Genomic DNA, 12,868 nt, shown 5'->3' with positions numbered 1-12,868 from the left:
AAATGCATACGGACAGGATACGTCCGCACGTTGGGCGTACGGCCACCGCATCTCAGAACACGCTCGGATACGACTTTAAATCTCTATTCAAATAGACAGAATCCGAATAAAATGGACGTGCGGGTCGCGCGGTGGAGTTGGCTAACGGCACCAGCGCGGACACCGGAAAAAAGGGCAAAGTTCACAAGGCGGAGTCCGACCCGGACACAGGCACGCCGCGAACAGGCGAAGCAGAGGTCGCCTTCCGCACACACCATCTTTTCCTTTTCGGTTGCGCGCAAGCAAACACAGCCGCCGCCGATGCTCCTAAAACCCCAGGCAATCTGGGCGGCTTCCCTCCCTCTCTTCCTCGGCCGCCGCCTCCTCCCCAAATCCAGTTCCTCTCCCCCTCCCTCCGGCCGCCGCCTCCCCTTCCGCCCGTAAGCAGCGCATCCTCCCCCTTCCCCCCTCATCTCCGCTTCTCATGCTCTGACTATGGTTCAGGATTTGCAAGCGGCGGATGAGCGCGCAGGCGGAGCCCAGATTCGCCCCTCTCCCCACAGCGCAGTCCGAGCCTGATGCCGGTAAAATTTATGCTCCCTACGCTGTTGAAACGGGGTCATCGTTACCCGTGATTACTCTGACTGCTCCTGTATCCGGGCAGCTCCGATGTGGTTAGTACTGACATCGTTTTGGGATGGCTTCCAGGGGCAGACGGGTACCAGTTTCGGCTGGTTTCCTACAACATACTCGCCCAGGTATGTCGGCTGCTGAGCTTTACTCTGTTATTTTACTTGTGATAGTCGTATGGACAGTGACGGGTTGAAGAATTTGCTCAACATTGCAGGTTTATGTGAAGAGCGCATTTTTTCCCCATTCTCCATCCGCGTCTCTTAAGTAAGCTCATAATTATTAAAGGGAGTGTCTATTTCCAAGTCCATTTGAGAAATTCATATTTCTAAGTCGATTATGTTGAATGTTGATTTCTCTATCCATCCAAATAACAAGTATAGCACATTTTAGAATTGTGTGTAACTTGGTTGACTTAGAAATAGAAATAACAAATCTCGAAGAGCGTTAATTTCTTAGTGGATTGTGAAATCCTTACTTCTAAGTTGATCCCGGGTGTTAATTATTCTATCCAATGAATATCTAGTAGATTTGTGTGTAACTTGGCTGGCTTGGAAATAACTGTTCTCAATCGACTTAGAAACACAATCAAACTATTCATATCATTCTGCTGGAATTTTAAATAATTGATTCTGATTGAAATCATGGGATGCCCTAAGTAGCCTCTTGTTGCTTGAGCATTGTGCAGTGTGCACTGAAGATCACAGACCAACCCCTTTTTTCTTAGCACTTACATATCAGAATTTGGAATTCCATGAGCAACGTACTCGTTTTTATCATATGCACATTTTGTATAGTATCCAAGAAGTTACAAGCCAAATGTATGCTGTGTGAATCGTAATCAAGCTCGCATTGCCACTTGAGGCTCTCTCGAAACAGGCTCTCGCCCTACTTTATAGATAAAGCACAAATCAAAGTACACGGCCGAAAATACAAGTTAGTGAGGGAGCCCTCTTCCAAAGCAGATCCTAGGATAACTGGACAACACAAACGCACGTGACTACGTTGCCGAGAAATAACACAGCTAGGCCTGAAAACAACGCCATGGCAACACCCTCAGGAGGGGAGACAACACTAAGCATCGCCGCTGCAGAGTCCGAGACAATCAAGGGTCTTTACCCGGAGCCCCGACACGGAGAGGAGATCCACAATGATATCCTCGTGAGGAGAGCGGCAACCGCGGGCACTGCCATCGTTGCCGCCAAAGCGCTGAGCTTTCGCTCAGCAGCTCACCCGTGCCACCAGGAGGCCCCCAGGACAACCGCGATGAGCACAGACCAACGACAGAGAGCGAGCCCGAGCCACCCACCGCTACACCTCTTACTGCCCACACGCCCAAGAGGCATAGCGGCCACGATCGCCATGGTGCTCGCCGGAGAGCCAACCATGAGGATCGCCATCCGGGGCCGCCACCAGAGCGTCCATGAACCGAGACACCGCCGACCGTCCACATCACAGCACACCAACCCCGACAGGAAGAATAGAAGGCACCTCTTTCCACACCTTGCCTGACATCAGCCCCCGGGTCTGGTTCCACACCTCCATGGTAAGTGTCGACGCCTGCATCCCCAACTAGTCCGGGTGGACTGGGTGGGGGAGAGACCCTGAGACCGCCAACGGCCATTGTCGAGCAGGCCCTACCCAAAGCCCTCTGGCTTGGCCTAGACGAGCTCATATGACGCCAAGTCCATGGCCATCGGCGTTGATCCGTTTAACGGCACCACGACGGCGACCATCACCCACCGCGCCCGCGAGGACATCGCTCGCGGGCACAACCCGGACCGAGCCCAACCACACCTACCCAGGGCGATAACCCAAATCCGCCTCAGACCTAGATCTGGCCCTCCCGAGCATAAACCCTCGGTCAGAGCCGCCGCCGCCACACATGCAACTGGCACGACCGGCACCTGCCCAGCCCCGTGCCCAACAGAAGGGAGGTCACTGCCGCCACCCTGCGCCTCCTGCAGGACCACAACCACCGAGCCACCGTGGTCACCATACGCCCGCCTCGTCGCCCTGACTCACCTCGGCCCAGCGCAGCCGTTCGAACTCGGGCCCAGCAATGACCACCGCCGGGAAGCAGGGCAGCAACTTCAGGCCCACGGCACCCACCGACCAGATCTGGCCGTCGCTGCCAGGCACGCCCTGCCAGTCACACCATCATCGCACCTGCGAACAGTGGCTTGCTGCGGCGGGGGGGGGGGAGTGATCAGAAAGGAGGAGCCGACGAAGCACGAACTAAAAAGATTGTATTAGGCATGATGCTTTATTTCGGGAGCCAAAGGAATTACCCCCTCGTCGTGCCTGTGACCACCAAATTCCGTTGGTGGTGGTGGTGTGTGTGTGTGTGTGTGGGGGGGGGGGGGGGGTTGCTCCGCCCCTGCTGTGCGAAAAGCCGCCACCGCCAATCGGGCTTCTCTCGACCACGGCGGTGAGGAGGGCTTCTCTCAACAAAAAGGCTTGTTTGGGTTTGAGCCTACCCAACTTGTTTGGGACTAAAGGCTTTGTTGTTGTTGTAACCACCCTGTAGGTCGCCACTTGAGGATTCCTCGTACATTTATTTAAGATATTCCATACAGTTGTCTTACTTGGCAAAACCCACCCTAACATTATTTTCTGTAAGAATGAAATCCTAAAAAAAATGTAGAATGGTAAAAGAATGCTGTTAGAAAAAGTGATTAATTAGCATCCAGATGAAACTCATGTCCCCACAAGATACCAACTTTCGTAGCACACATATATTTATTCAATAGGTATAATACGATATTCAAATTTAGCCCTTGGTTCGAAACATAAGGGATCGTATGCTCTGGATCTGCCAAACTCATGCTTTTCTTATCAGTATTTGCATTTTATTAATTTCCTACTATCTCCTTGCACTCACTTCCGGTCCTCCTTCCTTGCACAGTCTCTTCTCTTGTATGATATATTGTGTTAACATAGAGATGATACATGAGAGATATGCATGTCAACTACCATTACTCTAATGTTTACTTGATATTTTGCAATGCAACTGAAATGAACACCGAGAGAATACGTAAATGGAGAAATCTTATAGGGTAAAAAATGCCACATAATAAGTTTTAGTTTTATTTTTCAAACTCAAAGCGACAACTAGACTTTCGAAATTTCCCATAGATTTACTAGCAGACTATAGTATGTATATTTGTGCCAAATTTTATATGAGGTATTATTTTCATCTAAATTTACAGACATCTGTTAAAATGCTCGGGATAAGCAAGCTAGGCTCTAGACGAGAGTCAGGAGTGAATCACCATCTTGCGATGGATCTCATCACTTTTTGGCCATTACTCCCCAGCCATCCTTTGCCAAAGTCCCATTTCACTCCCCACCGGCTATAACCACCACAGGCGCTATACCGTCTCTATCGCAATATGCAGTAGCAGCGTCCTGAAGTTAGATCTGGCGCGACAGGCCTGTATCAGATATTCAGATTGAAGCGGGTGTGAGATCTGTGACAGTAACTCGCAGTGATAGCAAAGAGGTTGCTAAATGTCAGATCCGCTGTCCCCAAACCAGGATTGACGATCCATTCCTACTGATTACCTTTTCCTTTGCTTCTTCCGCCTCTCTCATGTAAAGCATAACTTTTTGCTGTGGTGAGCTTCCTAAAGTGCATCCATGCAAAGCGGTGACACCTCAAATGACTCCTTTTTAGATTTATAAGGGGGGGGGGGGGGGGGGGTACACTGTACACCCACCATTGCTTTCTTATGGTTACCAATAGTAACCATAAACCATATTCCACAATTGAACTGGCACATTGTTGCTATTTTGGTGCACTTGTTTTATTTCAGGATTAAAGAACACAGTTCTTCCTTTCCTTTCTGTTTTTCAGTTCTTGCCCTAATTCTATCATCAGCTTTGGAATTCATGTTTACTTTTATGTTTGGAAAATAGGTGGAAAGCTCGTTCAAAAGCCGTTCTAACAGAACTCAAGAGTTTTAATGCCGACCTCATGTGCATACAGGTTGGGTCTCATTTCTGATGTTTTAATAAATTTCTGTAGTGTGATCATATCTAGTTTTGTTTGTTAGAACTATGTACAACATGATTTTGTTAATCATTTTTATTACATGTAGGCTTCAGTAACATGCCCATATCCTTTTTTTATGTGGACATCCCTATATTTATTTGCAAACGGATAGATAAAATAACCAGATATGGAACATTTTCTAAAGATACTACTTGAAGCTATCATGCAATGGAGTTGCTCTTAGTAAACACTTTAGAATATAGACCCAGTGCATAGAAGCTCCCATACAAGGTGGGGTCTGGGGAGGGATTATAAGAACCTAGTCTCTTACCCCTGCGAAGTGCAATGCAGAGAGGCTGGTTCGAACCCACGACCTCTTGCACAAGTGGGAAGGACTTCACCACTGCACCAGGCCTGCCCTCTTAGTGTTCACTTTAGAATATTCCTTATTTTTTTTACTGGTTCCTGCCTCTGACAGGAGTTGGATGAATATGAGACATTCTATAGAAAAAACATGGAAAGTACTGGATATTCAAGTATTTATGTCCAGCGATCTGGAGACAAACGGGATGGATGTGGTATATTTTATAAACCAAAAAGGTAAACATGTGCTCTTAACTGATGTACATGGTGCATTAGTTACTGATTTCAGGACAGCTCCTTATTGAACCTCTCCCCCTGCAACTATATTTGTTATTGTGCTCTAATCTATATTCAGTTTGCGAACACATTCCCTGTAAAATAAGCAGCTAATAATGGACAAAGCTCGGCACGAGAAAATGTTACTTTTTACATCATCCAATTATTTTTCCTGACCATTTTCTTCTTTTTGCAGTGTGGAACTGTTACAGAAGGAAGTAATACATTACAATGACTTGGTGGAAACATGTCATCTTAATGATAATGTAATTAGTGCCCCCTCGAATAATTCTTCACCATCAGAAGGTAATATGAAACGGATCACATAATGGACACACTTGCATGGAATGTGGACATTTGAAGTTGTGAACTGGGCACTTAATAAGTAAATAAAAATACTTATTTAAATCTTTGAAATAATAATTCAAAAAATATCCAAGCTCAACAGCTGAAGCAGCACGTCCGTAAAGGGCTGATTTTCCTTTTGGTTTTCATTGCCTAATTACTATATTTCTTGGAAGATGTGTTGTCTGTCATCATTATCTAGTGCTCCATTTTTTCTCCCTGTAATTTGGCTGGATATGTTCTTTGTTCTGATGACGTGCTTATGATTATTTTGTATGATGTTTTCTGACAGAATCTAGTGGAAAGGAAGATAATAAGAAACGTGGAGATCCAAATGATCCACGTGTGAGATTGAAGCGTGACTGCGTTGGTTTACTTGCTGCTTTCAAGCTTGGCGATCCTTGTGAGCATATCCTGATTGTGGCGAACACACATATTTATTGGCAAGTAAAATAGCTCATGTTCTCTACTGTTCTGTGATTTAAAGATGTTTTCGTCATTCGACTCATATTTTTGCCTATTTTATTTTACTATACGTATTTGATGGAAGCTAGTTTTCAACACGTGTATGGGTTTCTTATGCATGTTAACCTGTAAAACCTGATTTTACAGGGATCCAGAATGGATTGATGTGAAGTTGGCTCAAGCAAAGTATCTTCTTTCAAAAGTCTCTGAGTTTGAGAAAATTATCGCAAATAAGTTCACCTGTAAACCTTCTGTGATCATTGCTGGTGATTTTAACTCCACCCCTGGTGATAAGGTATTTCTTGCATTTGCTGCATTGCTTTCTCAAGCTTTTGCCACTATTGTTACAATTATTGTTACAGATTGCAGAGTTTAGTTACACAGAAATATTATCAAATATCACCTCCGTCCAGAATTACTTGTCGTTATCCAGACGACGTGACTTGTACATAAATGACCTGGCCAAAATGACATTGTTTTAGCTCCATGGCTTTACTGAAAGATATTGGGAACTTTGTCCATGTGCTGACATCTATTCTAGTTATGTGTGTGGCATATTGTTATCATGATGAAACATATTTGTGTAGGGACTGGCAATGCGCGGTCCAATAGCTACTTTATGCTTTTGAGCCCTTGTTTATGCCAAAAACAAAGCATTCTATCCTTTTCTCTCATGTGTGGATAATCTAACTCAGATTCAGTTTCGTGTGCCACCTCATTCAATTTGGTTCTCTCTGTCACCTCAGCTAATTTGTTACTATCACTTCCAGGTATACAATTACCTTGTATCAGCTGGCTCCGAATCTACGGACGAAGCCCTGATCAAATTGCGCAGCCTGTATGCTGAGAACGGAGGGGAGCCGGAGTTCACAAATTGCACTCCAGGTTTTACTGGAACATTGGACTACATATTCCTGTCGGAAGGCGGTTCAATAAAACCTACCAGCTTACTTCGGATCCCACGAGGGGGTTCCCCGGATGTGGAAGGAGGCCTGCCCAACTTCCACCATCCTAGTGATCACTTGCCAATCGGTGCCGATTTTCAGGTACTTAGAGCTAGTGCCTAGGGTGGCCGGTTGTGTTTTTTGACTGCGGCGGCAAATGGCCCTCGAACTGTTGGCCATGGTCTGCGTGCAGTCTAGGGTTAGTCATAAGGCTGTGGGCTGTGGTGCATGCAATAATATCTCACAGCCACATTTTCTGGTTATTCAGAGGCAATTTGTCAACTGATAAGTGATAACGGTATACTTTGTTCCTTTTGTGCGTGCGTGATATGTGCATTTATCAGTGTGAAGAAACATGTGCCTTTTGGTTTTCGGCCAAAGAGGTATGTGCATTTATCAGTGTACGCATTTCCCAGAACACTGGACCCTTTTTGATTTTGAGGGAAGGTCTTCATGACTAACTTAATTGATAATTATAATTATAAACAGCCTTTACACACAAGATTTGCAAGTAAGCAGCTGTAGGAGGAACATCCCTCTGTTCTATAGTAGTTGCTGATTTAGTACAACGTGTACTAAATCAGCGACAACTAACTAATATGAAACGGAGGGAGGGAGTACAAGACAAATTATTTAAGAAAACTATGCTTATAGCTAGCTCATAAGTCGCACCATTAGCCTCACAGCATGAAATTGACCTTCCCTATTGACAATTTATGTGTGTTATACAGCTTTTGGAGAGTATGTGTTTTTAACCAGTATAAAGATTTATGTGTTCTTTAGCTCCTTATATGTGTTCCCTACAAGTAACCGTTTTTACCCAAAAGTAAAGCGTCAAACTTTAGAAGGTCGCCAAAGACGCATCTATCCTTGGAGTTTATCATGGCTGCATAGAGAAACATTGGGTGGAGCGTCTGAAAATGTAGGATTGCAAATCGTAAAAATGTAGGTTCTACTAACCAAAATCGTATCCTAGAACCATAGAGTTCGTTATGACTTGTGCTCACCTAAATTGCTGAATTAGTCATTCGGAGATAGGTACAATCAGTTCGTTACATGAAAAATGGACAATTGGACATAGACTTTTCCACACACAAAGAATGAAAAGAAATGCAAACTGAACTGGCAGACCAAAGACAATAAAAGTAAATACACAATATGTAGGGTTCAACTAGTTACACATCTCAGAAAAAACTAGTTACAGCCTTACAGAAGCTAAAAAAGAAAAGCTACTTACACCCCCAAAAATTATCATATAGCTCCTGAAAGACGAAAAGAATGATGGCACACAAGTATATCTGCTCTTGCCTCTTAAGACGATTCCTGAAAGGCCACAGAGCGCTCGGAACTGAAGAACCTAATCCTCTCTTGGGTTGTTTCACATATGATGAAACTGGAATTTAGGCAGCCCCATACTCAGGCACCGACAAAAGTTTGAAGGAAAGCCTCGCAGGCACCAATACAACCTCTTTGGGATCCTAGGGATCCTACAGATGGATTCTATTCTTCCTTCTTCTCCTTCCCTTTCCTCTCTTTAATCCATGATGAGCAAAATAGCGGCAGCACTGTGCATGCAGCCTCAATCAACAAGCAAACCGGCAGTGCAGAGAAATCATCTCCAGATACTCCCATGAATTCAGCAAGCGCAACCCCAAGATATCCGCTGATGATAATAGACAGGGCAAGTGCAGACATGACAAAGGCCATAACCGATCCCTCGCACCCAGAGGGGCAAAGGCTTGCGATAAGAACACTGAAGGGTAGCACCTTGAAGAACATGAGGCCCTCTAGCAGCCCTGAGAACACAATGGTGTACAAGGAGTCTGATATTCCCACCTTCCTGTATACTCCCTGGACAAATAACACGTCTGACAACATTACGACCGCTGTGATGAACTGCAGAGCTGATAAGATCTTGCGTGCAGACGTTGTCTTGAAGCACTTGTTGTATGCCATGCTCCAAGCCAAGAGAGCCACTTGCCCAAAAACCTTGGATAAACCGATGATGGATGAGTCAAGTCTTAACACTTCAGTCTGGTAGAAGAACATGGTCCCGAGTAGAAACGGTATGGCAGCATAGGACACTGAAAACCATATGATTGACCAGAATATTTCCGGCATACAGAGCGCGTAGGACAGCTCTTTGGTTTGTTTACGGATGCTGGAAATCACCGATGTATTAGTAGTCGCCTTTGGGAGTTTGAGGGAGCTCTCAGATATAGCCACAGTAGTGAAGAACTGGAGCACGAGAACGATTGCGAAAAATAGGAACATGAGTTTGGGGGAAAAGTAGCTGAGAGCAATGCCACCTAGGAGGTTTCCTAACGCGCCAGCAGAAGCACCAAACATACAAGCAAAGGATTGAAGCTGACCCCCTGAGGAAGAGGTTGCTTGCTTCCCGGCCTCCGCTACAATGGCATCATTGGCAACCTCACATATGGATGCACCAAAGTTGCTCAAGAGGAGAAAAATGGTAAGAACCGGAAGAGAAAGAGACGGCCAGAGGGCAATTCCTAACCATGAAACTGCCTGCAAGAGAGCTGCAACCACAGCAAAAGAAGTTATGTTAGAATATACTCCCTCCGTTCCTAAATACTTGTCTTTCTAGGCATTTCAATAAATGACTACATACGAAGCAAAATAAGTGAATCTACGCTCTAAAATATGTCTACATACATCCGTATGTAGTAGTCATTTGAAATGTCTAGAAAGACAAATATTTAGGAACGGAGGGAGTAGTTAGCTATATTAGGAGAAACAGTTGTAATGTAGTGTAGCACACAGTGCGCATCTTCAGGAGCATCAGTTATGGCATTTGACAGGGTGATAAATATGAGTAAATTACACTAATTTTCCTTATGCATCTGATTGTGCTAATTATATATTAACAAAATATCAGTGGACTTCCAACAATTGGTCTGTCAAGCTCGAAAGCACTTGGTTGGGCTCTTTTATGCCAATCTGTTCATGAAGTGATCGAGAAAGACAAGATATCATAGTCACTAAAATCGCCATAGCTCCCTGAATTTATTTAACTGCTCGGATATCTAAACCAAGGGGATCAATGGATTGAGCTAACTTCTAAATGATGCGAGCTGAAAAGGAGAATCAAAGACCAAAGTGATTCTAGTCAATTAAAATTTAATGGTATTGCACAAATTAAGACTTCAGCACAGAATCTGAGGACGGGCAATCTTAAGTTCTGTAATGCTGGGATATGACAGCACACCATCCGTCCATCTTTGGAATTTCATCATAACACTTGTGCACGGCAAGGGCCACATCCAAGGCTGAGAAAAGATACACGATGCCGCCCTGGTTGCTACTCCAAAAGGCTACTCCGCCGAAAGATGGAGAATGATGGTAATCAGAAGAAAAAACGAAAAGGGAAAGTGAAAGTGAAAGAAGACAAAACGCATGTGAATAATCAAGAGGACAATTGCGTTCAAGTATATTCTTTGCAGCGTTGTCGCTCGCCACATGACACCAATGTACAAACAAGTGAACAGCACGCAAGAAAGGAATGTGGAAAGCTCTACCGTGGTTATCATTTTTCTTTTTTTTTCTCTCCAAAGACAGCGCAAAAGAGTAAAATATCCTACTGCACGTTCCTACACTGCTCAGAATTCCCACGACTCGTCTAATCAGTGATCAAGTGCAGTGAAAAGGCGAAATTGTGCGCGCAACATGGGCAGTACAGGGAAGGTGAAAATCTCGGGGAATTATGATTCTGCATCGCGAGCGTGGTTCCGATCATTCCAGGTTAACGGGTAAAGGTGAGTACGGAATCGAGCGTGGTTCCGAGCATTCCACGTTATTATCCGTTAAAGTAAAGGGCGGTATGGAATCACGATGAGGATCATGGTGTCGGTCGCAGATTACGGAAGGTGGCGTTGTTGGTAGATCTGAAAAGAAAGGCAATGCGATAACGTGGGGGGATAAAGGGAGGGAGGGAGGGGGCGTACCGCCGATGGCGACGTATGGCAGGCGGCGGCAGCCGCGGATGGGGACGGCGTCGGAGAGGAGGCCGAGGAGCGGCTTGGCGACCATGGGCAGGGTGGCGGAGGCCTGGAGGATCTGCAGCGAGGAGGAAGGGACGCCCATGGCGTCCTTGAGGAAGAAGTTGACGCCGAGCCAGGGGAAGAGCCGGAAGCCCTGCACCCAGAACCCGACACCGATCACCCACCGCTGCGTGGCCGCGGCCGCCGCCGCGGCCCTCTCGCCCTCCACCTTCTGCCCCTTCTCCATGGCCTCCCTCCACGAAATCCGACGGTACGGAGTCTCGGCTGATCCGCGCGTCGCCGGACCTTTCTGTTCCTGCTCTGCTCCCGATCCAAGGGAAGGGAATGAGGAGACACTGGGAGCTCGTGGTGGCTCTTGTGTTGTACACTACCACCGGGGGTGGAAGGACACGTGGGATGGTTGGGTGGTGTTTGGCCGAACTGAGAAGTGATGATGCATTTCAGGGGAATGGTTGGCACGAGAAGAACCAACACGTTGCCACGGACACAGGGGCCCGGAGCCACGTGGACCAGTACCAATCGCCCGTGTGTGCATGGTGGGTCATCGCGTTCCAGGATGTCGGCATGCCTTTTCGGTGGGCCTCCGGGCCTTTTTTTTTCCTGAAAAAGTCTGTAGCTTCATCAGATTAGACTTTTTTTTAGATCACAAGGGTTTTATTCCATCATGGTAGAGCTATAATCTTTGGGAAAGAGATGCTCAATACATGGGGCCTTTGCCGAGCCACATAGACATAGCTCGCTCAGAGCGACTATATTTTATCAGGCAATCTGCAACACTATCACGTGACCTATGAAGTTTCTGCGAAACAAAAACTCCATCAATCATTAGAGCCTTAATTTTAGCCACTAACTGACCATACACTGAATGATCTAAACTAGAATGTGAAAAACAAGATAAGGCAGTCAAAGAATCTGACTGAACCAACACCGGAAGCTCTGTATGTTGTGAACTCTATTAATCATTAGAGCCTTAATTTCAGCCACTAACTGACCATACACTGAATGATCTAAACTAGAATGTGAAAAACAAGATAAGGCAGTCAAAGAATCTAACTGAACCAACACCGGAAGCTCTGTATGTTGTGTAGCAAGTGCCATACCAATCATTAACGCATGTATCTCAATCTCTAGAGCTTCACTGCAATTAAATATATATCGATAAGCTGCAAAGATGACTGAGCCATCACATTTCCGAAGGATCATCCCCACCGCTGCAGTGCCATCCTCCTCCAGAAAGGAACCATATACAGACAAGGCCAACATATTATTCAGAGATGCCGGCCACTGTAGTACTTGGGGAGAACAATGACGCTTTGGTCATTCCCATACATCTTGGACTACCATTTTTCCCTTCAACATTTCTCCCGTTGTGAACTTCCGAGCATCTAAAATCATCCTCATGTAGTTTTCTAGAAATTCCGCCGAGACCTGGACTGGGGCGACCTTCGTTCCATGTGTGATGTCAACCCGAACCTGCCATATGCGCCACACCAGCATCACAATCATACTACGTGTAATGTCCGAGCAACTTGCCAAGAGCAGCATAAGCCAATCATTGCCGGTATCAAGAACCTGTTCTTTGCGCGGAATAGGCCAAACAACACTCGTCGCATCCCAAAGGCCCTGTGCATGGGCGCACCCAACTAGGGCATGGAATGACCCTTCGACTTCCCGGTCGCAAATAGGACATGATGCCCGAGTCGACAAGTGCTCGTACTGTTTATTTTCTGAGGTGGCCAACGCACCTAACACCGCTTTCCAGGCTAAGATTTTCATCTTCAGAGGCACGATAGTATGCCAAATATTACTCCACAATGGACGCTCCCCTCTCGGGAGAGCGCCGCTAG

General features: G+C 45.9%; 2 protein-coding genes across 2 annotated transcripts; one reads left to right on the top strand and one right to left on the bottom strand.

The window, feature by feature from the left end:
• The first annotated feature begins 200 nt into the window (after positions 1–200).
• On the top strand, positions 201–7,398 carry LOC125516258 (carbon catabolite repressor protein 4 homolog 4). Its single transcript, XM_048681744.1, has 10 exons — positions 201–419; positions 484–563; positions 688–737; positions 827–876; positions 4,531–4,600; positions 5,085–5,206; positions 5,442–5,551; positions 5,883–6,033; positions 6,203–6,350; positions 6,826–7,398. The coding sequence occupies exons 1-10, from the start codon at positions 301–303 to the stop codon at positions 7,120–7,122; spliced, it is 1,197 nt and encodes a 398-aa protein (XP_048537701.1). The 5' UTR covers positions 201–300; the 3' UTR covers positions 7,123–7,398.
• Positions 7,399–8,100: 702 nt separating this feature from the next.
• On the bottom strand, positions 8,101–11,441 carry LOC125516246 (probable folate-biopterin transporter 7). Its single transcript, XM_048681736.1, has 2 exons — positions 10,965–11,441; positions 8,101–9,539 (listed from the first exon to the last, which is right to left on the bottom strand). Exons 1-2 carry the CDS (start codon positions 11,245–11,247, stop codon positions 8,500–8,502), a joined length of 1,323 nt encoding a protein of 440 aa, XP_048537693.1. The 5' UTR covers positions 11,248–11,441; the 3' UTR covers positions 8,101–8,499.
• Between the last annotated feature and the right edge of the window lie 1,427 nt (positions 11,442–12,868).

Source organism: Triticum urartu, chromosome 1 (assembly GCF_003073215.2).
Source record: "Triticum urartu cultivar G1812 chromosome 1, Tu2.1, whole genome shotgun sequence".
NCBI lineage: Eukaryota > Viridiplantae > Streptophyta > Magnoliopsida > Poales > Poaceae > Triticum > Triticum urartu.
This window is presented reverse-complemented; position numbering and strand designations above follow the sequence as displayed.

Bases quoted from the DNA above. Each gene is read 5' to 3' on its own strand.
- LOC125516258 (XM_048681744.1), top strand. From the start codon at position 301: ATGCTCCTAAAACCCCAGGCAATCTGGGCGGCTTCCCTCCCTCTCTTC. The intron at 420-483 runs GTAAGCAGCGCA...ACTATGGTTCAG, and splicing joins CGCCGCCTCCCCTTCCGCCC to GATTTGCAAGCGGCGGATGA. The intron at 738-826 runs GTATGTCGGCTG...TCAACATTGCAG, and splicing joins CCTACAACATACTCGCCCAG to GTTTATGTGAAGAGCGCATT.
- LOC125516246 (XM_048681736.1), bottom strand. From the start codon at position 11,247: ATGGAGAAGGGGCAGAAGGTGGAGGGCGAGAGGGCCGCGGCGGCGGCC. The intron at 9,540-10,964 runs GTACGCCCCCTC...CTGTGGTTGCAG, and splicing joins GCCATACGTCGCCATCGGCG to CTCTCTTGCAGGCAGTTTCA.